At 40.2% G+C, this 25540-nt stretch overlaps 1 protein-coding gene across 2 annotated transcripts; it reads right to left on the reverse strand.

Moving 5' to 3' along the window:
* Positions 1–1723: 1723 nt before the first annotated feature.
* LOC134677410 (L-dopachrome tautomerase yellow-f2-like) lies at positions 1724–25204 on the reverse strand. Of its 2 annotated transcripts, XM_063535865.1 has the most exons (14): positions 25049–25204; positions 22724–22874; positions 14367–14483; positions 13544–13606; positions 12414–12476; positions 11307–11405; positions 10248–10424; positions 9672–9788; positions 8096–8272; positions 6535–6638; positions 5544–5618; positions 4441–4624; positions 2913–3015; positions 1724–1952 (listed from the first exon to the last, which is right to left on the reverse strand). In XM_063535865.1, exons 2-14 carry the CDS (start codon positions 22857–22859, stop codon positions 1889–1891), a joined length of 1479 nt encoding a protein of 492 aa, XP_063391935.1. In that variant the 5' UTR covers positions 22860–22874; positions 25049–25204; the 3' UTR covers positions 1724–1888. The 2 variants fall into 2 exon arrangements, with proteins under 2 accessions (XP_063391935.1, XP_063391936.1); XM_063535866.1 differs by lacking the exons at positions 13544–13606; positions 25049–25204.
* Positions 25205–25540: the final 336 nt, after the last annotated feature.

Consider the following 25540-nt stretch of genomic DNA (forward strand, 5'->3'; position numbering starts at 1 on the left):
GGCGCGCCGCGTTGCGCGGCGTATGGCAGTGGGCTGCCGCGTGCTGCTCGGCTCGCACGATAGTCGTGTTACGTGGCGCTCGCGCAAATTTGAAAATACACAATGGCTTCGAAACCTATATCTCGATATAATCCCCATAAAAGATATTGTTCTGTTTACGGATGTCTAAAGAACAAGGTTGCAGAAATAACATTTTATTAAATTCCGGACGATATTGAAAGGTGAATTTAAACTTTAAAACATAACATAAATACTAAGTAATCAAATTCGACAACTAATTCGTTTTGTTTGCATAAATGATTATTGGTGGCCCAGAAACAATATTAGGAACTGACCGACATATTTTCAAAGGAATACGGATGTGGCATATCTACCTACTTCCGTAAGAATCAGACATACTATGTCCGGATAAAAAAAATATGTTTACAGAATCAACGTTAGTAATTCCTACATATTAATCTTAAAAATAATAAATCGGTAGGTATAGGTACAAAAATTTGTCAAGTTTCAACCCTGTGCCGACGCTCACAGCTCGGTCATAAAACTGCGGCGCGCAAGGAAGATTCACGGTTCGTGCGCGGTTACGTAGGTATATAAGTTTCAATTTTGCGTGCAGGTGGCGAGTATAGGTATAATTTTATACCTAAATGTGACTTTTGTGAACGAGTGAATTTTCTGTACGGTAGTACTATTAGTTATTCTGTGATATAAGTTTATTTAAGAAATATACCTAAGTTTAAAGACATACCTATTTGCAGCGCGTCAATTATTTTCATAATTCCATAGGTAAGCCGGGGCTAATTTGCCTTACATGCTCTTTTCCTTTACATCTCTGTTCAAACGTCCAAAATCAGGCAAGCCGGTGGGAATTAGCTTTTATGGACGCGCCGCCACTGATATCTAGATCCAATTCTACCCTTTATTCGGGCCTACTTAGTCCAGTAAGTTTTCTGTTTAACGTTACTTACTTACTGCTGTGGCGTAACGACCCGAAGTGGATCTCGGCCTCCGATACCAAAGACCGCCATGCTACTCTGTCCAAAGCTGTTTCTGTCGATGGCGCCGAGTTCGCTAAGGTCTTTCTGTTTAACGTTACCTAATATGTATTGTTTATTATTTAATAACCTAAAGGATTGATGGTCCTCCGTTTGAAATTAACGCTCTAGTCAGCAAATGCCTGCATTTTCAACCTGGACAGTAATTATTTAATATTCTTGTCCACAGGTGCCCCGGTCACTTCGCAAAAGACTGCCCAATAATCTACAAATATCTATTCTATCTTGTAATGGAAAACACCATATGCCGCCAATACATATCAGAAAAGATTTTTCGTAACGCATACGCAAAAGGCGCCATACCTATTATCATGGGAACACCATTAGTAGACTGTATTAATATTTTGCCCCCTAATTCTTTCCTACATATGGATAATTTTGCCTCTGTTAGTGATTTGGCTAGAGAAATATACGCTATACGTGATAATACAAGTAAATTACTATCTTATCACGAGTGGCGAATGCACTTTGAGACTGTGGAAGAGCATGGTTATATGGGTACTAGGTCTTTAGCTTTGTGTAGACTTTGTGAAGCTCTAAATTATAATGATATTGCTAAGAAAGTTTATGGTATAGAGGATATTATGTTGTATTTGGATCCAGCTCTGTGTTGTTCCGCTAATCCTTAGTCGAGACCTAGATTTAATTTAATTATTAGTGATACACAATTAAAAGGCAACTTTAGGTTTTTAATCTTTACTTGTAAATTTACTTTTGTATGCTATTAAATAAAGAACGTATTAAAAAGAAACAATTGAATCAAAATTGTTGTACTGTATTAAAAATGTAAAATTATCTTATCTTATCTTATCTTGATCTTTTTTATCTTATCTTCAGCCAGCGAAGGAAGTGCGTCCATCACATACTGTTCCCGTGATCAGGTCGTTTACATTTCCCCTGAAACAGGAATATTAGTCAAAAAATTATGTTAGTTTTTAACTATTTTTATTATAAATACTTTTTCTTGTCATTAGTTGCCATAGTTTCGGTCTCCTGGGTCACTCTTAATACTATTAATTTCGCATTTACATGCACCAAACTTGAATTTTTTGGTAGTTATATGGCCTTTCCATATTGGGACATCTACTAAGCACGTTTGTACAACATGGTACAGCAGCTCTTCTAAGAAACTATGCTACTATTGTCTCCTGGCTGATGGGACAGAATAACAAGAAATAGTTGATCTACCCATTTACATAATTTAAATAAAATGTTAAATAAGTATTAAAAATGATCTTTTATCCTACTGCAACGAAAAAAAACCGACTTCAAAATAAAAATCGGCTCGAGAGAACTTTCTCAGTACAGTAGCCATCAGATATATCGGAGCGGCCAAGGTGTTCACAATATCTGAGCACGCGCTCTAACTCCCTGACAATAGAGGCGTGTTCAGATATTTGTGAGCACCTTGGCCGCTCCGATATATCTGATGGCGACTGTACAACGACAAACCCGGAGTTTGACAGCAGTTCAGGGTCGAATCATGCCCTTTCTAATAGGGCGCTATCCCTTTCGGCTATTTAGGGTTGTCAAAATTCAAGTGATTATCTTATCTGTGGTCGTGCACGCACAAGGAAGTCAAGCGGTGTCAACCCTAATAATTGCTCGGAGCAATGCTGAACCGAACGGAGCCGAGTTCACCTTCAAATCAAGAGTGAACAGGCACCTTCTGGGCGAGCTCGCTCCATCGTAGGCCACGTCTACGCCTCGGCTAGTCTGTGGCCATGAGTAAACCCATGCATAATAATAAAAAAAAAAGAGTGTCTCCCCACTAGCATTTTGCTAGCTTTTTATTATGATATGAGGCAAACAGGCAAACGAACACGGGATTGGCTAAAATCTCAGAACTGTTACAACCTGTAGATGTAGAAGTTGTATTGGTTGGGGTCGAGGCGCGAGTAGCCGAAGCGGGGCAGAGTGTTCGCCATCACCCACACTTCGTCGTCTGTCACGTGAAGATCTGAAAGCATACAAAGTTACGCTGGTTTTAGGCGAACCCTACACGTCAATAAATATTGTGATAATTACAAAAAAAAATCTTAATGTTGTGATTATTATATCATGATATTTATTATGTGTCTTGGGCCGGATCACAGCACACCCCACCATCAATACGGATCGCGTCAGTACGAAGCGTTCTTTGTACGAGGCAGACGTGATGGACTCTAGACAGAGAAAAATTACTGACGCGATAAATATCATACGCGACACTACACGCAATAGTTATAAATATCACGATCCAGGATGTATGATCAGATCACAAGCATTTCCAGAAATCCAGCGAAATATTGTGATCCGTCAATACATTACCCTACACGTCAATAAATATTGTAATCCTTCAATATAATTCGGATCGCATCGCACCGCCAAATTGTATGAGAAAGCTGTCCGTCAGCTTTACTCTAAAAGCTCCCTGGACTATAACCGCGAAAATCGAAGTTCGCAAATTGCGGGCATTTTTCTCTGTCACTCTAATTACGACTTCATTGGAGTAAAAGAGAGCGAATTTCGGTTTTCGCGGTAGCCCCACTGCACTTAATACATATTGGTCCGGTGCGGAGCGATCCGTACGGACGGTCCGCGTGATACTAAAACCAGCCTAATACATATTGGTCCGGTGCAGAGCGATCCGTACGGACGGTCCGCGTGACGCTAAAACCAGCCTTAAGGATTGAAGAGGAAGAGACAATAAAACACTTTATGTCACGCCCTCGCCAGACAAAGAATCAAGGACTTTGGAGCAGGATACCTGGAACCAAAGGACTTTAAAACACTACCCATGAGCTCCATCATCCGACACATGGATATGGTGGGAAAAGCTCTTGAGTAGTCGACGGTTCTTCTCTTCTTTGCACAAAAGATCCCTATGGGTCGAAGTGTATCCAAGCCAGTGTTGCCAACTGGGATTTTGAAAAAATGCTAGACTAATGTCTAGATTATGCCAAAATTATGCCAAAGATTTTTGAAATATGCTACAAAATATGCTAATATGTCACTTAAAATTAGACACTTAAAACACATACATTTTTCAAATTTGCCGCCTTTTTCTATTGACAAGATTTGCTTCACCAACTTTATATAGACCGTCGACGTCCATCCGTCCACAAAAGTCAAAAACCATATGAAAATATGAACCACATAAGGCGATGGCGCATATTGGTTACTGCCAAGTTAGTGCAAATTTGGCTTAGACTAAATTGTGCTAAAAAATATGCCAGATGCTAAATGGAATTTTTGGTGCCAAAGCGAATGAAAATATGCCAGATCTGGTATCATTTATGCCAAGTTGGCAACACTGATCCAAGCCCAAGCAAGGGCCCCCGAAAACAATAAGATAAGATAAGGATTGGTTAAGTCCCGTTGTGCAAGTTAACAATGTACTGACCAGAAGGGTAGCTCATTCGAGTACTGTCCTGCGCCAGCACAGCCACGTTGCCAGGGTTTAGGATGTTGGAGGTCTTCCAGCAGGACACAGCATTACGACCGATGTCGGCAAAGAAGATGACGCTGGAAGCGGAGTGGTAGCCGTGCATCGTGCATTGGGAGTTCTCGCCGCGGTTGCCTACCACCTGTAGAAAAATAAGTTTTAGGCTAAAATTTTTGATACAAGCTTTTATCGTTGACTGTACTTTTCTCTCCAACTAATACCACAGAATAAATAATAGTACTAGGCACAGAAGACTAACACAACGCGTCTGTTACGAACAGGACAGATCCTCGGGTGAGAAGCAAAAGTCACTAAGTACTATCAAAAAATTAAAGTAACAATGGACTTTATTAAACTTGTAACTCGGTTTATTGTCCAATAATTTCAATGGTGTTAGTTAGTGAATTTTGCTTGTCAGCCGACGAGATATGGCCGCTAGGTGGCGACAGCGCTACGCGCGGCCTAATATGGCTAGCCACTAAAATTGGTGTGGGACGGATGTACTTGTAGCTACCTGTTGCAAAGCGACGAAATCGCGGAGTGAGCCACGCCTGTTAATACTCATCGAGACAATTCTAACAACAAGAAACACAATTAGTTTTCGTTGCTTTATCACAGAGTTCCCATGATCATCTGTCTCCATCATCAGATCAGCTCCATGTCATGATAATATTGCATTGTCATTCGTTTTACATATGTACCTATGCCAAATTCCTCTGGAACTGGGCCTAATTAGCTTGCAAGATTTGACGCGAATATAGAAGCATTGCAAGTTACAGTTAAGTAGCTTGTAATAAGTTGGGCTACCCATACCCAAGTACTTGTTGGAAAGTTGGAATGTATGTACCTACACCCTTTTGTTAAAAAAATACAGTTGTTTAGTCTGTGATATAATATCTGTCAGTCTCTCTATCTCAACTCAAGCCGTCCGTCTGTAAGCACGTATCATGTAGTCAAATAATTAGTAAAATGTGAGTTCTCCAAAATCCGTCAGTACTTTCATTTCATATTATCAACCACTCCGCTGCGCTCTGCCAGGCACAATTTCCAATAGTACTCACCGAATACCTCTGGAAGTAGTCGCTATCGCTGCTGGCTGTTCTGTTCCTCAACACGCACGTGTTTACAGAAAACTCCTGTAAATCATGTACAATAATTGTTTAATATTTTGTAAAATACTAAAAGAGCGCTGGTAGCCCAGCGGTAAGAGCGTGCGAGCCAGGGTTTGAGCCCGCGACCTCCGGATAGAAAGTCACACGCTCTTACCGCTAGGCCACCAGCGCTCCCAGGATAACCTTTACACTATCAAAAAGAAAGCTATAGACCGACCGCTTAACTGAGTCCTCGCCTGCTCGGTACGGGGGCGAAGGGTAGGACGACTAAGGGTGGTGGGGAAGGTGCGGGCGGCAGGCGTACGGCGCTCTCACCTTCCCCCCCGCCCTTAGTCGTCCTACCCCGTCGCCCCCATACCGCGCAGGCGAGGACTCAGTTACGCGGTCGGTCTATAGTCAACATTATTATGGTAACATTCCATTTCTAACCGCAGCTGCACTACTGGTACTGAACGAGTCGCTGTCATTATCAATTTCCATAGTAAAATGAACAGTAATGCAGCTGTCGTTGGAAATGGACTGTCACCTTAGGGGTAGCGGGGAAGGTGCGGGCGGCAGGCGTATAGCGCTCTCACCTTCCCCGCCGCCCTTAGTCGTCCTACCCCGTCGCCCCCGTACCGCGCAGGCGAGGACTCAGTTACGCGGTCGGTCTATAGTCAACATTATTATGGTAACATTCCATTTCTAACCGCAGCTGCACTACCGGTACTGAACGCGTCGCTGTCATTATCAATTTCCATAGTAAAATGAACAGTAATGCAGCTGTCGTTGGAAATGGACTGTCACCTTAGGGGTAGCGGGGAAGGTGCGGGCGGCAGGCGTATAGCGCTCTCACCTTCCCCGCCGCCCTTAGTCGTCCTACCCCGTCGCCCCCGTACCGCGCAGGCGAGGACTCAGTTACGCGGTCGGTCTATTCTATCTATAGTCAACATTATTATACCTCTGTGCTTATGAGGGGGTGAAAGTAAGCAGTTCTGCAGCCGCTGGGGTCAGGGTCGTTCAGGGTGATGCTGAAGATGCCGTCGCTCCATTGGAACCGGTGCCCTGCGTAATAATAGGCACAATACGATACAAGTGCGAAAAAAGGAAATTCATATTTCCCTTTAATTTTCCGACGTATAGTGCTATACTCTGTACCTTTAGGTATTTAAATAAAAGCAAACAAATAATATGTACATTTTCGGGTAGTTATAAAATTTATTGGTTAACTAATCAAATAAAAAAGCGCTGGTGGCCTAGCGATGAGAGCGTGCGACTTGCAATCTGGAGGTCGGGGGTTCAAACCCCGGCTCGTACCAATGAGTTTTTCGGAACTTATGTACGAAATATCATTTGATATTTACCAGTCGCTTTTCGGTGAAGGAAAACATCGTGAGGAAACCGGACTAATCCCAATAAGGCCTAGTTTACCCTCTGGGTTGGAAGGTCAGATGGCAGTCGCTTTCGTAAAAACTAGTGCCTACGTCAAATCATGGGATTAGTTGTCAAGCGGACCCCAGGCCCTCATGAGCCGTGGCGAAATGCCGGAAAACGCGAGGAAGAAGAACCAATCATATAAAAAACCGCCTGGATCTGTCATTGAACGACCTGCGTTTAACCTACATTATTTGATCGTGTAATGTTTTCATCTACCCTCAACTGGCTTTAGGAGCTATTTGAGGGTAGATTTTATTTACTTTTATTTAAATACCTAAAGATACAGACTATAGTTACCGCACTAGAGGGGTAAAGTAGAACCATATGCACTGATCATCATTATCTGACAGCACCGTAATCCGTAATTAAGACTGAAGGGCGTACCGGACAGGTCAGTATATATTTTTTTCACCACACCAGCTCGGAAAGGCTTACTTTGCACTTCAAACACTGATAGCAAAGTTGCATTTTATTCACATGTGAGGCAAAGTAATCAAATGCAAATTTTGACTTGTTTTCTTATGTTTGCTGGTAGAATTGACTTTTAAATGATGATTTTGGATAATAAATATTTAATAACATTAATTTGGATTTGATTTGATTTTGTTTGATCATCATCATCATCATCATTTCAGCCTATATACGTCCCACTGCTGAGCACAGGCCTCCTCTCATGCGCGAGAGGGCTTGGGCTATAGTCCCCACGCTAGCCCAATGCGGATATTTTACATGCGGGCATTTTGTTTGATATTTTACATTTAATATTTGCTTCGGGTTGGTGTGGTAAAAAAAATTGTGTTTCACTCAGGGGCAAATTTTGTTTTTTAACCCTCATGCTTTGAAACCCTCGCAACGCTCGAGATTCCATTTTACGAACCACGAGCGTAGCGAGTGGTTCAATTTTGGAATTTTTCGCTTGCTCGGGTATCAACACGAGCGGTTAAACAACAACTTTGCCCCCTTGTAAAAAACAAATAACTATTTTCACCACACTAGCTCGTCGGAAAGGCTTAATTACTTTGCACTTCAAAAACTAGTAGCAAAGGATTAGCGGCTCAGGCCTGTTACAAATCGATAGACTATACCAGCAATATTCAAATTCCCAGCAGTAGGATTGAAGCTGAAATAGTTGTGCTGCAGCCTCCAGCTGTCTCTTTCTCGCAGGGAGAACACAATAATGCCGAACGTGGTCAGATCTGGTACATAGGCGAATGTGTTGGAGCAGTCTCCGTTTATGACGTCCACTGTGATGGAAGCAAGACCTGAAATATATAAATAATAAACTGAATAAAATTTTAACAAGTTGATCTAAATCCAGGGCATCCAGGGTGCACTCAATAATCTAAATCACTTATAAAAACTAGGGATGTACCGACTAGTCGCCGACTAGTCGGGAAAGCCGACTATCCGGTCTCATTTGTAGTCGGCGATTAGTCGGCGACTAGGCACTTCATGAGTGACAGAAAAACAGGGCAAAAAGAAATAAACAGCACATCTTTTCATAAGCTTTTTACCTATTTTACCCAAACTTTTAGTTAGGGTGCTTACGAAAACTTTTGTTCGAAATTATTGACTTTGTGGTCGCTTTTTTTATGTCCGATTGTCCGGTCGCCGTATAAAATATAACCTTAGGATTTTTTTATTTAATTTTTTAGCGTTACTATATGATAAAATGCGCGACGAAAGGGGTAAAACTATTGTTTTTTAGTGCATTTGAACCAAACTTAGACCAAACTAATGATCTGGCCGACTAGCCGACTAGTCGGCTGACTAATCGGCCATCCGAGCGCCGATTAGTCGGCTAGTCGGCCAAATCAATAGTCGGTACATCACTAATAAAAACACAAAACAGGAAGGATAAGTGGATACTCGGAATAATTCGTAATCGTAATTTAAATTGTATTTTTTCTTATTTACTGCTGCTGATGTGCTGTTTATAAGAAAAAATACAATTATAAGATGTAATGTTTTGAAAAGATGTGTCCCGTGGAGTTTGTTGTCGGTCCCATATTGGGATACCCTCCTTCAGTTGAGGGGGGACTTAAATCTTCTCGAGGCAGAGCAGTAGGGTTGGAGTTGTAAGACCACACTCTTACTCGGACATTATACTTTGCCCCCCCCCCCCCCCCCGGCACTCTTTCAATAATTTCAATCAACCTTATATTTGTTTAAACTCTCCTTTTTGAGGAACAGGTTTCTTGATATTTAAATATTTACGGAATCATAACGGAAATATAACGGAAGCGGCTCCTAAAACTAGTGCGATAAGGACAAGGCGAAAAATTCCGCGTAAAAATCTCAACAGCTTTTTTGGCTAATTGATATCAGTTTTGAATACTACGCCTCTCATTGCGGCATAGTCATTAGACTATTTTGGCCATTTTTGAAGGGCTCTAGCGCCTTAAAAAATAAAAATATCAAAAAAGCAAAACGGTCCGACACAGATATTGACAATATTAATCTGTGTTGAAAAAATCATTGCTCTAGCATCAAAACCCACGGAGGAAACAGTCGAGTATGTTTGTATGGAAAAATGACCACTCCTGTTGGCTCTTAAGACTATCACTTGTATGTAGTCCTCATACTGTTTGTTTTGCCCCGAGCAAAATAAATTATGTTACTCTTAACTCACCTTACCTTAAAACATTTTTTAGTTCTTACCAGTAGGAGTGTTGGCGGCTGGCACATCCGTACTTTTGAACGGATATCTTAGGATCTCGGTGTCTGTGGCCAGATCGAATACGACTATCGCCGGGGGCTGGGCCTGTTGAGGGTTATCTGAAAAAAAAAATTGGATGTAGTCTCATGTTCTTTGGGCATGCTTGGATAAACCACTGCGTTGAGTAACGTGGCGATGCAGACTCTGCATGGAGGCAGAGGAGACGCCCTTGCACATCCTCACAGAGTGCCCTTGCCTAAAGGGGCCCACTGATTAACAGTCCGCCGGACGGTATCGGCCTGTCAGTTGTTCGGAACTGTCAAAATATTGTTCTAACTGACAGGCCGATACCGTCCGGCGGACTGTTAATCAATGGGCCCCTTAATGCGTACTCGTGACTTAATCCTGGGCGGACACGTATTGCGCCCGGTGAAGTTAAAGTCTCTCGAGATCAAAAATTTAATCACCAATTTAGAAATTGGAGATTGCCGCCAATTTCATTTCTGATCAAATCGGTCGATTTGATCATCCCGTCTGGATACTTAACCAGTTCACAATCGTAAGGTGACATAACTAACTAGGTATTTCCATTAGTCCGGTATCAACCATCCACAGCCGCCCGCACTGGTCGGCGCGGGTCCGGTACACAGAGGTCAGGCGCCTGCCTTGCCTGAGGTCTGGATAGGGGGTCAGAGCGGGGGAGCGCGTGTTCGATTCCCGGTCCAGGTTTATGTAGTTCAGTGTTGTTGGGATTCCTGAAAAAGTACGAAATTGTATTATAAGGTTAGTACTACAACAAATTAAATTATTTACGGAAGATATTTTAATTTGTTGTGCTTGCGACTTTCAATCCGGAGGTCGCGGGTTCAAACTAGCAATGTACAAATTGCAGAACATTCCCAAAAAGCGGAAACGTTCTCGAGAATATTCTCAGAACATTCCTGCAACATGGAAATTATTGTTCCGCCATCTTGGGTTTTTTCCAACAATTTTTTTTGCATAGGAATCTAGAGGCCTCTATCTCCCGCCATGCCAAATCTCAGCGCGCTCGGACCAACTTAACGAAAAAATAAAAAAAAAGTCTGCTATTTTGATTTTTTTTATTGCACTTTGTTTTGTCTCGGGGCCCTCTATGACACTTGGTCGAGCACCTATCACGCACCGTTTAAAAGTTGCCATACAAAATAAAAGTGGCCAGTTTTCCCGCAATTGTAGCATTTTACAAAAAAATATTTTTCGTAGGTTTCTAGGGAACCCCGAGATTACGTGACCAAAATTTCAGCGCGCTAGGACAAACTTGAAAAATATAAAAAAGTCGGCCATATTGAAAAAAAAAATGGCGGCGTCAAAAACTGCCAGGGTCCCTCTATGACATTTGGTCGAGCACCCCCCACCTAGGTCTGACCGTTTGGCCGGGCCGTCATACATTTTTCTGACCGGAAGTGGTAGACCAAAAGTCGGAATTTTCTGGGGGTAAGGACTACACATCTAAACAATCGTGAATATTCATGGTATAAACTACGATAAATAAATAAATTCTCGTTCTCGAGAACATTCTCAGAAGTTACGCCCCATGCTGGAATCTGGTTCGATGCCGATGAAGACGTCTGACGACCAAATATTAGGTAGGTACTTACCATGTCTCCTTCTAGGCAAGGAAACGAAGAGTCTGTTGCCAACCCTCTCCATCCCCATGGGCACATTGTTGTATTGAATAAAGAATCGACCGGCTTCATCTGAGGAAAAATATTGGTACATATTAAAATTAAATATAGGTTAAGGTGCAGCGGGGCAATTTCCACTGCGGGATAATTTCGACTAATCGAAATATCTTCCATGTTTTACATTATTAACTATACTTGGTCAAGCAGATCTTGTCAGTAGAAAAAGGCGGCAAATTTGAAAAATGTAGGCGCGAAGGGATAGCGTCTCATAGAAAATTTGAATTTCGCGCCTTTTTCTACTGACAAGATTTGCTTGACCATCTATAGAGTGCCATTGCACAGTAATTATTTGGCTTATAATCGCCCAAATCTAAAAGAAAACCGAAATTTTCGCGGATTTGTCGATTATTGACAAAGTTGCGTTCGGCCCTCGATGTCACAAACTTGGATTATTCATTGGGCTAACATCATAAATAAGTCTGCAAAAAATCAGACTTACTAGGAAAAATAGCGAAAAATAGCTAATTTCGATTAGTTGAAATTAACCGGCAGTCGAAATTGCCCCGCTGCACCTTATATAGGTTTTTTTTATTAACTTCAATATGGGTTTATGGGTAAAGGACAGAGCACACCGGCTGCGTTTGCGTAGACGTGCACGTGCGCGTGCGCTATGTTAGAGCCGTGCACGCACACGTCACGCAAGTGGTGTGCCGTCTCTTATAAGGATATGTGTAATACAACGCAAATGTGCACGTATACGTTACGCACACGCATTCTGTAAGACAGGTCTTAAGTGTGGCTAGGATCAAGATAAGTGACACTGACAGTAATGTTAACCGGTTTTTGAAATAAAAAATGTACTAAGAGTAGAGACTAACTTCTATATAATATTAAGGTTGACTCACGCTATACCAGACCGTGCCCGAGCCGAGGCGTCCGACATGTAATTTTCTATGACGGCTGATCGGTGATCACGTGGTGCTTTCCATAGAAAACGAAGCGCCGGAAGCTCCGGCCCGGGCCCGGCCCGGTCTAGCGTAAATCATCCTTTATGTCGTTGTTCAACATACTATAACGTACCATTTGGCGAAGTTGGTCTGGTCGTTGTAGATGTAGATATTGGTCCCGTGTTCGAATCGGGCCCTGGAAAAATAAACTGTTTGGAAAGGTGTTGTTACTTAAAAATACGGACTAGAGTGATTATGAAACGTCTCATTTCGATTAATTACGTAAGTGCTAATTACCCTAAGGTCCCTTTTTATACCTACCAATTTAACACTTATTATAAAAACCGGGCAAGTGCGAGTCGGACTCGCGCACGAAGGGTTCCGTACCATAAAGCAAAAAATAAAAAAGGAAAAAAATGCAAAAAGAAAACGGTCGCCCATCCAAGTACTGACCACGCCCGACGTTGCTTAACTTTGGTCAAAAATCACGTTTGCTGTATGGGAGCCCCACTTAAATCTTTATTTTATTCTGTTTTTAGTATTTGTTGTTATAGCGGCAACAGAAATACATCATCTGTGAAAATTTCAACTGTCTAGCTATCACGGTTCGTGAGATACAGCCTGGTGACAGACAGACGGACAGACGGACGGACGGACGGACGGACGGACGGACAGCGAAGTCTTAGTTATAGGGTCCCGTTTTACCCTTTGGGTACGGAACCCTAAAAATTATGTTACTAAGAGGTGAAACATGTTAGCAAACATAATTAGCATATAATTAGTATTCTACGTGAGCACACAACAAATAACATAAATAAATACGAAGGAAAGAATAGAATAACTCACGCTAGACCGGTCCGGACAGGGCCGAGGCGCCGACACCTCATTTTCTAAGACGGACGGATGACGGCTGATCGGTGATCACGTGCTTTCCATAGAAAACGATGCGCTCGTAGCTCCGGCCCGGCCCCGGCTCGGTCTAGCGTAAGTCATCTTTTATTTGTGTTAGGGGCTGTCCATAAATTACGTCATCGATTTTTGACGATTTTTGACCCTCCCCGTATAATCATCCAAAATTCATGCTTCAAACCCCATTTCCTCCTACTTCATGCTACCGTCATCCGATGTCCAGACCCCCCCCTAATTTGAAATGACGTAATTTATGAAAAGCCCCTTATTCACAAAACCGGAACAAATGTTTGTGAAGATCACATAAATAAATGTCCTGACCGGCGTCCATTGTGTTAACTAAGCATTACTTACTTGAAGTGAATCGGTTTAAGTAAGTCATTTGTCTTTGTGGCCGAATCCAAGATGACCCTGAATCTAGAGAATATGAAACAAAGGAAGAATAAGAAATAATGAAAACAAATAATATAAGTATAGGTAATTAAGGAATAAATGTAGGTAATATAAGGAAATTAAATATAGATTTAAAATGTAATCACTAATCAGTAGGTTAGTTACAGAGGATAGTTTTAAATTGCAGTTACTTCATAATAAGCACAAATTGAATTGGCAGTATACCACTGAAATAGTATTAATAAGTTAGTCACAAAATGCCCACACATTAACTATAGATAGAATACATTTTTAATGGAACTTAATTTGGACCATAGTTGTAAATTGTGGACTAAATTAGTTACCTGATTTTACGAAGCAATAAAAGTGTGTTACATTTTTCTTCAGTAACTTGTTTTTATTCTAATATCTCCTACTGTTGAGATTTAAATTTTAAAATTGCCGCATAAATGTATATACTCTAAATTAATTGCTGAATTGATCGCTAGATGTCTCTTTTTAAAATGCACACTAATAGCTAAAGGTGTGTTTTCTAAAAACCATGGAGTCAGGTTCCATGGTAACCAAAAATAAAGTGACCAAAAATAAAGTGACCAAAAATCAGTCAGTAACCAAAAATAAAGTGACAGTGATACAGTGAAGTGACGTAGAACGTGAAGGGTAGTGAAAGTAACAGTACTTTCGAGATAAGAAAGTGAACCTTAAAGTGCAATGTTTAAGTGCGGACACAGCCAGGTGCGAACACCTACTGACAAAATTGGTTTGCCAGACTACTTAAACTCACTCTGGTTCCAGTTCCTCTCAGGTTCTTCTTCGTGGTTGTTAAAGACGACCTCATCAGTCTGTCTCTTTTGTCTGCTGTCCTCTTCTAGCCCGTCGCTGCCGAAACGGTCCCGGAGAACTGAAATACAAAGTTACACTTTATATAAAGCCGCATCCAGACTAGTCAATTTTTCGTCAATCTGATTAAATTGCCATATCTATTCTTTTGTGTGTTCTGCACGCAAAGGGACGTCAAGTGGTGCCAACCCTAATAATAGCTCGGAGCAATGTTGAGGCGAAAGGAGCCGAGAATACCCGAAAGGAGCAGTGTCGCTCCACTGCCTCTCATACAACTTATGTATGATTAGATTAGAATAGATTATTTATTTCATGAAATAAATTACAGTACAACTTTGCCTAAGCCAAAATTATAAGAATTTACATCACAATCGTCAAAAACTAAAAACTAACATGCAAGAATTCCATAAAAAATTATATGATTTAATATTTTATCTCCCAAAAAGGATCGTCAGGGTAGAACATTTATTTCACAAGAAATATAAACTATATATATACTATTACACCACTATTATAACTATTATACCTATTATATTACTATTAAAACTATAACTACTATTATTATTATAACTATAACTATTATAAATATTATATGGACTATATAGTATGGAATGTACCACTTTAAGTTTACTTATTTCTGTATGCCACTGTGCAATACTTGTACATACTTGTCTATAGTATGAGGAAAACTAAAAAGATCGTAAACATTTCCGAGATGCACTCGTGACTGACCGTGACCTTGGTTATAATTGTATGGTTACCACGAACCTATTTAATACATACAAAAGCGCTTGTGAACCTATGATTCAGGGCCGTCTTAAACTATGCTGCGGCCCTTGGGCACATCACATACGAATTTGGGACCCTTTTCGAAAGTAAGGAAAGCGAATTAAACAAACATTTTTCTACTAAGATCTTCTATTTATCTAGCGGTAAGAGCGTGCGACTTGCAATCTGGAGGTCGCGGGTTAAAACCCCGGCTCGTACCAATGAGTTTTTCGGAACTTATGTACGAAATATCATTTGATATTTGCCAGTCGCTTTTCGGTGAAGGAAAACATCGTGAGGAGACCGGACTAATCCCAATAAGGCCTAGTTTACCCTCTGGGTTGGAAGGTCAGATGGCAGTCGCTTTCGTAAAACTAGTGCCTACGTCAAATCATGGGATTAGTTGTCAAGCGGACCCCAGGCTCCCATGAGCCGTGGCAGAATGCCGGGATAACGCGAGGAAGAAGAAGAAGAAGAAGATCTTCTATTTATCATGGGTAATCAAATATACTGTTACCGTCTGTCCTTCGGGGCCCCCTGAGGATGGGGGCCCTGGGCGCGGGCCCCTTATGGTAAAGACGGTATGGTGAATCAGCAAATTCAGTATATTTTGTTACCGTCACCTATTAAAACATCAAAAATGCGAACTATGATACTGCAAACGGTTTACCTACCTACCTATAGCTGGTCAAGCAAACCTTGTCAGTAAAAAAAGGCGCGAAATTCAAATTTTCTATGGGACGATATCCCTTCGAGCCTACATTTTTCAAATTTGCCGCCTTTTTCTACTGACAAGCTTGACCAAGTCTATTTATTATTTATTAATTATTAATTATTAAACGGTTTTATTTAGCTTGACCCCGTATCTTCTTTGTACATATATGTGCTTCAAATCTTGCAATCGAATTTTCGACCACTTCTACTTAACCGATTTCGATGAAATTTGGCATCCGTTTCAGGTCCCCGTGACAATGACTTTTTATAATATTTTCAACCTTGGATCTTCAAATCCTGATGCTGCAGAGATACTGCTTACCTTAACCGAGAGTATTACAGACTTGCTAGTTTAACTATATTATTGTTGCTATAAAACAAATTCTTAGTGACTTATTAGTGACCTCCAACTCTTCAGTTCTGATGCTGCACGGTTACCGCCTGCCTTAACCACCAGGATTGATACAGTTCTGATTCTAGAATAGGATTTTAAGTATTGGGCAGGGGCACTTGCATTTCATAATGACCTCCAACTCCTCAGTCGTGATGATGGAAGGTACCTGGCTGCCGTAACCGACAGGTTAGAGTATATGCCACTATTAAAGTAGTGCTCTAAGTTTTAAGTAGAGGTGTTTACGTTTCATAATGACCTCAATTTATCAGTCCTGATGCTGCAGGGTTACTGCCTGCTTTACCGGCAGGGATTGCGAAAATTCTAATTTTAAAGTAGGATTGAAAGTATTGAGCAGGGGCACTTGCATTTAAAAATGAACTCCAACTCCTCAATCGTGATGATGCAAGGTTATTGCCTGCCATAACCGACCGGTTGGAGAATGTGTCAATTTTAAAGTAGTGCTCTATGTTTTAGGTAGAGGTATTTACGTATAATATTGTCCTCCCAAGTCATCAGTTCTGATGCTGCAGGGTTACTGCCTGCCTTAACCACCTAGATTAATAAAGTTCTGATTTCAAAGTAGGATTTAAAGTATTGGACAGGAGCACTTGCATTTAATAATACCACCAACTCCTCAATCGTGATGATGCAAGGATACTGCCTATCGTAATCGACCGGTTGGCGAATGTGCCAATTTTAAAGTAGTGCTCATTGTTTTAAGTAGAGGCATTTACGTTTCATATTGTCCTCCCAACTCATCAGTTCCTTCTAATGCTGCAGGGTTACTGCCTGCCTTAACCACCAAGATTAATTAAGTCCTGATTTCAAAGGAGGATTTCCAGTATTAGGCAGTAAGGGCATTAGCATTTAAAAATTACCTCCAACTCCTCAGTCGTGATGATGCAAGGTGTGGCCTGCCCACACTATAGATATAACTATAGGTATAGGTATAAATATGCGAAGTCCCAAGTAATAATCATTTTAGTATGAGGGCGCCGAAGAAAATTAAGTTCCGTGTTTTAGGACTAACCTTCTAGACGCTTCGCCTTCGACGTTACGCGGTGCTCGGCTTTCGGCCTTCGCATTCAGACACTTATACATAATACTATAGTTCTGTAACGTGTTTGTCACTTATACTATAGTTCTGTGTATTAACCTCCCAGACGCTTCAAGCCTCCAGACACTTGTACTATTGTTCTCTGTTTGAGCACTAACCTGCCGAACGCTTCGGGTCTTCGGCCCTACGCGGAGCTCGGCCTTCGGCCCTCGCGATTAAGACACTTGAACCATTGTTCTCTGTTCGAACCTGCCGGACGCTTCGGACCTACGGCCCTACGCGGAGCTCGGCCTTCGGCCTTCGCAATTAAGACACTTGAACCATTGTCCTCTGCTCGAACCTGCCGGACGCTTCGGACCTATGGCCCTACGCGGAGCTCGGCCTTCGGCCTTCGCGATTAAGATACTTGAACCATTGTTCTCTGCTCGAACCTGCCGGACGCTTCGGACCTACGGCCCTACGCGGAGCTCGGCCTTCGGCCTTCGCAATTAAGACACTTGAACCATTGTTTTCTGCTCGAACCTGCCGGACGCTTCGGACCTACGGCCCTACGCGGAGCTCGGCCTTCGGCCTTCGCAATTAAGACACTTGAACCATTGTTCTCTGCTCGAACCTGCCGGACGCTTCGGACCTACGGCCCTACGCGGAGCTCGGCCTTCGGCCTTCGCAATTAAGACACTTGAAGCATTGTTCTCTGTTCGAACCTGCCGGACGCTTCGGACCTACGGCCCTACGCGGAGCCCGGCCTTCGGCCTTCGCAATTAAGACACTTGAACCATTGTTCTCTGTTCGAGCACTAACCTGCCGGACGCTTCGGGCCTTCGGCCCTACGCGGAGCTCGGCCTTCGGCCTTCGCAATTAAGATACTTGAACCATTGTTCTCTATTTGAGCACTAACGGGCCGGACGCTTCGGGCCTTCGGCCCTACGCATAGCTCGGCCTTCGGCCTTCGCAATTAAGACACTTGAACCATTGTTCTCTGTTCGAGCACTAACCTGCCGGACGCTTCGGGCTCTCAACTAAAAACTTAAAAATAAAATTAAGGTAAAAAAGTTTTAAGTTAAACGGTTTTATTTTAATCAGAAAGTGTACCAAAAACTAGAAAATAAAAATTATTATACTTATCGGAGTTCTACATATGTACTACCTATGTTTCTTTTCTGGTCAGTAATCATGCAAGACGTGTAGCAAAATGTAGTTTTCTCGAGTCTGATTCTAAACGCCACTTTTCGACACCATGTCAGTGGATTAAGTATTAATCGGAATTTTTTCTGAGACTAAAATAAAAACGTGGGGCGTTAGTATTTAAAAATGTTGAGTAAGATCTAAAAAAGTAAAAATATACAATGAAATGTGGAGCTTTCCGAGGTAGGTATGACATAGGTAAAATTGTGTTATCTAGACACGCGGCAGCGTGTCAAGCCAAGTTCAAGCAAAGGAACTGGCTAGCCAGCGCCAAGTGTAATATTACACGAACCACTTGGTGCCACTTTTGACCCTTCTATAACTCAAAACATCTTTAACATAAACACATAAAACTACGTGTGTTTAATTATATCCATAAGGACATCTAGAAGCCCAAATTTCATGAAGCTAGCTCAAACGGTTATATGAAGGTCAAAAAGTCGTAAATTTTAAGACTGACTGACATACCTATAGTACCTAAACCTAACCTACTTCCAGATGACCTAGAAGGATGAAATTTGGAATCCAGCTCAGTTATTGTGTGAAAGCGTAGGAAAAAATCTAAAAATAAAAAAAAGTTATAAAATAAGGGGGGTCCCCATACAAAAAAACCATTTTTTATTGTGACTGACATATAAGTACCTAAACCTAACCTACTTCCAGATGACCTAGAAGGATGAAATTTGGAATCCAGCTCAGTTATTGTGTGTAACCGTAGGAAAAAATCTAAAAATAAAAAAAAGTTAAAAAATAGGGTGGGTCCCCATACAAAAAAACCATTTTTTATTGGGACTGACATATAAGTACCTAAACCTAACCTACTTCCAGATGACCTAGAAGGATGAAATTTGGAATCCAGCTCGGTAATTATGTGTAAGCGTAGGAAAAAATCTAAAATTAAAAAAAAGTTAAAACATAGGGGGGGTCCCCATACAAAAAACTTGTAATACGCGCTAAACAACCGGCCAACGGTGTGTCGTTGGCGGCGCGCGGCACCACATAATTATACACAGAACAGAAGTAAATCTACATAAAAGCGCTCCTGAACAACACATAAACATAGGCACCGCTTATGAATACCGATTTTATGTTCATCCTGCTTCTTTCTCAACGATGAATTAAATGATTGTCATTATACTATAACCACAAACGTTCTTCGTGCCTAAACCAGTAACAGTATAAAAGTACATACATGAGATTCAATGAATCTAGACACGCGGCAGCGTGTCAAGCCAAGTTCAAGCAAAGGAACTGGCTAGCCAGCGCCAAGTGTAATATTACACGAACCACTTGGTGCCACTTTTGACCCTTCTATAACTCAAAACATCTTTAACGTAAACACATAAAACTACGTGTGTTTAATTATATCCATAAGGATATCTAGAAGCCCGAATTTCATGAAGCTAGCTCAAACGGTTATAAAGATATGAAGCTCAAAAAGTCGTAAATTTTAAGACTGACTGACAGACTTATAGTACCTAAACCTAACCTACTTCCAGATGACCTAGAAGGATGAAATTTGGAATCCAGCTCAGTTATTGTGTGAAAGCGTTGGAAAAAATCTAAAAATAAAAAAAAGTTATAAAATAGGGGGGGTCCCCATACAAAAAAACCATTTTTTATTGTGACTGACATATAAGTACCTAAACCTAACCTACTTCCAGATGACCTAGAAGGATGAAATTTGGAATCCAGCTCGGTTATTGTGTGTAAGCGTAGGAAAAAATCTAAAAACAAAAAAAAGTTAATAAATAGGGGCGGTCCCCATACAAATTTCTTTTTAATTGTTTCTGACATATAGTACCTAAACCTAACCTACTTCCAGATGACCTAGAAGGATGAAATTTGGAATCCAGCTCGGTAATTGTGTGTAAGCGTAGGAAAAAATCTAAAAATAAAAAAGTTAAAAAATAGGGGGGGCCCCCATTCAAATAACCTGTAATACACGCTAAACAACCGGCCAACGGTATGTCGTTGGCGGCGCGCGGCACCACATAATTAATACAAAGAACAGAAGTAAAAAACATGCAGCGGAAACACAAGAAAAAACATTAAATCTCAATACCTGCCTAGTTTTCTTTACAAAAAGTATTGATATCCCATCAAAAACATAAATGTAAAAAAGGAGAGCCAAGTTCAATACAAAAATTATGCTTGGCTGCGGGGTTCGCCGCAAAAAGAATGGAGATCTAAATGAGTGCCAAGTTCTATGCAAAATCCAAATATGTATTTATAGGAACAAAATAACATTATAAACAAGTATTAAACTCTATTTCTTTGCTTTATTGGATACCTATAACAATTGCTGTTATTTAAAAAAAATGTGAGATCTTAAAGTAGGTTAGATTTGGCTTGGCCAGTTTTTATCAGAATTACAAAATATATATGTTAAATAACTTTATAAAATGACTGATGTAATGAAAACTGGCCAAGTCAAATCTAACCTGCTTTAAGATCTCGCATTTTTTTTTAATAACAGCAATTGTTATAGGTATCCAATTAAGCAAAGAAATAGAGTTTAATACTTGTTTATAATGTTATTTTGTTCCTATAAATACATATTTGGATTTTGCATAGAACTTGGCACTCATTCTAAATCCTCCATTCTTTTTGCGGCGAACCCCGCAGCCAAGCATAATTTTTGTATTGAACTTGGCTCTCCTTTTTTACATTTATGTTTTTGATGGGATAATGATTTCTAGTTATGTTTTCTAATATTTCTTTTCCAAATATATGAATGTATTATATTTCTCAACGTATTTTTATTCTAACGCCCCACGTTTTTATTTTAGTCTCAGAAAAAAATCCGATTAATACTTAATCCACTGACATGGTGTCGAAAAGTGGCGTTTAGAATCAGACTCGAGAAAACTACATTTTGCTACACGTCTTGCATGATTACTGCCCAGAAAAGAAACATAGATAGTACATATGTAGAACTCCGATAAGTATAATAATTTTTATTTTCTAGTTTTTGGTACACTTTCTGATTAAAATAAAACCGTTTAACTTAAAACTTTTTTACCTTAATTTTTATCAGTTAAATGGTGTTAAATGTCATAGAAACGATTAGGTACCTACTTGTTTTCTGTTATACTTAATACCTACATAAATACATTCACAATGCAGCAAAACAAAACCATTTATAGAATTAGACCAAAATAAGTCAGCTATGGTTTTGATACGACACGCAGTGCAAGTGTTATTTTAAACGTCAAACTTCTATGAAATTGTGACGTACCTATGTGAGGAAAACAGTAAAACACGAGTTGACAACAGCCTTCAAATAATCAAGTTTGAACAAAGGTCAAAGCCCCAGTGCCCCCAGTAATGCATTTAAAGGACCCGTCTGGTTTTACCGTTTGATATACTGCCGTATTCGAACTTCAAGATATTCACAAGAGACGACACGTACTAGATCCATTCTAGATACGTTATAGTTTAGATATCAACTAGTAGTTCTCTTTTGCAGCGCAATTCGGGCAACCAATGTCACTTTTACGTTAGATAGATTAATTAAGATACTATTAGATGTGAATTGGATCTCTAAGTCATATCCTGTGGAAATCGTTCAAGAGTATCTCCAGAATCGCGCAAATGTCAAATGTGACAGGTTAGATCTTAAACATATCGTTATCGTATCTTGGTGATGTCTAAAAGATGTCTAATAGATGTCTATTGCAAAATCCGAATCGGGCCCCTAGGCTGATATAGGTATGGCCAATATATTTGAAACCGGTAGCGTTTTGAAAATGCCAGTTTCTTCGGGATCCGAATCAAGTATTTAAAATCCCTACTTAATGTAAATATACCTCTGTCTGTTGCTCTGTGTCAAATATAAATACTTACTAAATTTCATCTATACCGCTAAATCAATAAATAAATAAATATCAGGGGGCATCTCACGCAGATCAACCTAGCCCCAGACTAAGCAAAGCTTGTACTATGGGTGCTGGGCGACGATATACATACCTATATAGAAAAATACATACTAATATATATAGAAAACATCCATGACTTAGGAACAAATATTAGTGTTCATCACACAAATAAATGCCCTTACTGGGATTCGAACCCAGGACCATCGGCTTCGCAGGCAGGGTCACTATCCACTAGGCCAGACCGGTCGTCAAGAAGTTTAGAAGAAAGCCTGACGGTGAGTAAGGTATCGTGTAAAACTCACGTGTCTGTCCGTTAATGTTAAATGTCATCTGCTTCCAAGCGAATACTTCTCTGAAGTTGCCTAGCCGGCGTTCGACTTGCGCGTGCGCACCATGCGCCGCGAGCGCCGCGCACGCAAGCAATAATGCCGCGTGCATGTTTTATGGCTGAATCTGGAAAAGAAAAGATTTTTACGGTACATAACTACATATGGTCCTATTTTCCCGCACTAGTGCGTGAAATAGCACTTTTCGTGCGTATGTCAAAAGTTTAAAGGGTGTACAGTCACCTGCAATAATATGTTACTCTTCGAAGGCCGCAAAAATATGTGACACGCACTTATGGCTCTACAAATAAGATCGTGTCAGATCTTTTTGCTGCCTTCGTTGTGTAACATAATATTGCAGGTGACTGTACCTACCTAACTACATATGTCTCACCGCGAGCGAAAGATATGAATAATTGAATCAATCTTTTCAACTCAGTGAAGCCACAGATTAATAAAAAAAAACCGGGCAAGTGCGAGTCGGACTCGCGCACGAAGGGTTCAGTACCGTACCATAATGCAAAAAAAAAAACAAAAAAAAAAGCAAAAAAAAACGGTCACCCATCCAAGTACTGACCCCTCCCGACGTTGCTTAACTTTGGTCAAAAATCACGTTTGTTGTATGGGAGCCCCATTTAAATCTTTATTTTATTCTGTTTTTAGTATTTGTTGTTATAGCGGCAACAGAAATACATCATCTGTGAAAATTTCAACTGTCTAGCTATCACGGTTCGTGAGATACAGCCTGGTGACAGACGGACGGACGGATGGACGGACGGACAGCGAAGTCTTAGTAATAGGGTCCCGTTTTACCCTTTGGGTACGGAACCCTAAAAAAGATAAAAGATAAAAGATTTTTATTCGTGACGATCACAAAACATGTACGAACATGTACATGTTTTATACATGTTACACATGTTATATGGTGTTATACATGTTTTATGTGTTGTATGTATGTTTGTAAATAGTGTGAAGCGTTTAGAGCATCTTTAAATCCCAATAAGGCCTACCCTCTGGGTTTGGAAGGTGCCTACGACAATTTTCGGGATTGCCAAGCGCATCCCTCGCATGAGCCGTGGCAAAATGCCGGGATAACGCGAGGAAGATGACCTTTACCCTAATGATATGATGCATTCTTAAAATAGACATGATTCAATAATATAGGTATAAGCAGTGTGCAACACATAACATGTTAAAGCAGCTTATCGAGTATGTAAAACAGACGATAAACCATCGCTACTAAAAAAATCAAATGCTAAAGTAACTTTGTCTGTCTGTTTACCTCTTCACGTTTACATCACTGAACCGATTTAGATGAAATTTGGCGTGGAGATAGTTTGAGGTCCGGTGAAGGAAAAAGGATAGTTTTTAGGGTTCCGTGCCCAAAAAGTAAAACGGGACCCTATTACTAAGACTCCGCTGTCCGTCCGTCTGTCACCAGGCTGTATCTCACGAACCGTGATAGCTAGACAGTTGAAATTTTCACAATTGATGTATTTCTGTTGCCGCTATAACAATAACCACAACAATTATAGTAGACTCAAACCAAACGGACGACCGGGGTCGTAAAACTTCTCATTCACGCTCGCATGGCTGAAGGTGGGATGAGAGAGATAGAGATATGATCCTAGTCGTCCGTTTGGTTTGGGTTTACTATAAAAAGTACGGAACCCTCGGTGGGCGAGTCCGACTTGCACTTGTCCAGTTTTTATCAATAATCATCATCATTCTACGCAGACGAAGTTACGGACAGGAATTTATTTTCTTTGTGAAGGTTTTAGGTTTATTTTTTCAGTATGCTGGGGGTAGACATGGATTTATTAAAGGAACCGTTTCCTACATAATTAAGATATAATATTAAGTAATAAATGTGAAAACATTACAAGCTTTTAATTTTATTTATTTTTTTGAATACATTTAGAATTTTTCATCTTAAATCTTTTTCAAACGTCGTTAGGTAGGTATCGCCTAATTATTGTCAATTGAAAATTACCAATATTCAAAAGTGTAAAAAATCTAACAAAACCAATCAAATATCTATAATTCTACAGACCTTATTTTATGGACAACTGTAAAATAAGGCACTGGATTTGCGAGTAAAACAAAATGTAATCTGCCAAAAATAAATAGACAAAAGGTATCAAAAACATAGACAAAAATACGTAAAAAAAAGGTAAATTTGTATAAAAAGGTTGTGCAATCTTGCACACCTTATGTCTAACTACATAAAAGCCCCAGGTTTTATTTTTATAACCAAATAAAATAACTAATATCAAATTGAAACAAAACAAACGAAGGTACTTACGTTTTCCAGTTAAACTCGAGTGAAACACAATGATAAAGTCAATTTAGATTATGATTTTATAATGATATTTTAATGGCTTTTCTTGTATAAATAGTCTTTATTTTTAGAACTATATAGTTATCACATAATCACATTATAATCGTCCAAACACGTACGCTCTCCCGTAGGGGTCACACGCAACTGATTTGTTTAGTCTGACCCTCATATTGTAAACATAACATACTTGTATGTTTGTTTACCGCGTCAGTTTCTTAGTAGCTAATGGCGGTTTTTTTTAACAAAGCTACTTCTTTTCGTTTCTTATGAGTTATGCTCTGAATGAGGGTCTGTTGTTCTAAAAAGTGCACAGAAAGTGACACGTTTCTGCACTCTAGTGCATGCATTTTATTTTATACGATTTTTATACTTTTTTTAAGATATTAAGCAATTCTAATTTGGTTTTAAATGGCTTTGTTATACAATTTCCATTCTGATATTTAACTCCCCAT

Source organism: Cydia fagiglandana, chromosome 26 (genome assembly GCF_963556715.1).
Source record: "Cydia fagiglandana chromosome 26, ilCydFagi1.1, whole genome shotgun sequence".
Classification (NCBI taxonomy): Eukaryota; Metazoa; Arthropoda; class Insecta; order Lepidoptera; family Tortricidae; genus Cydia; species Cydia fagiglandana.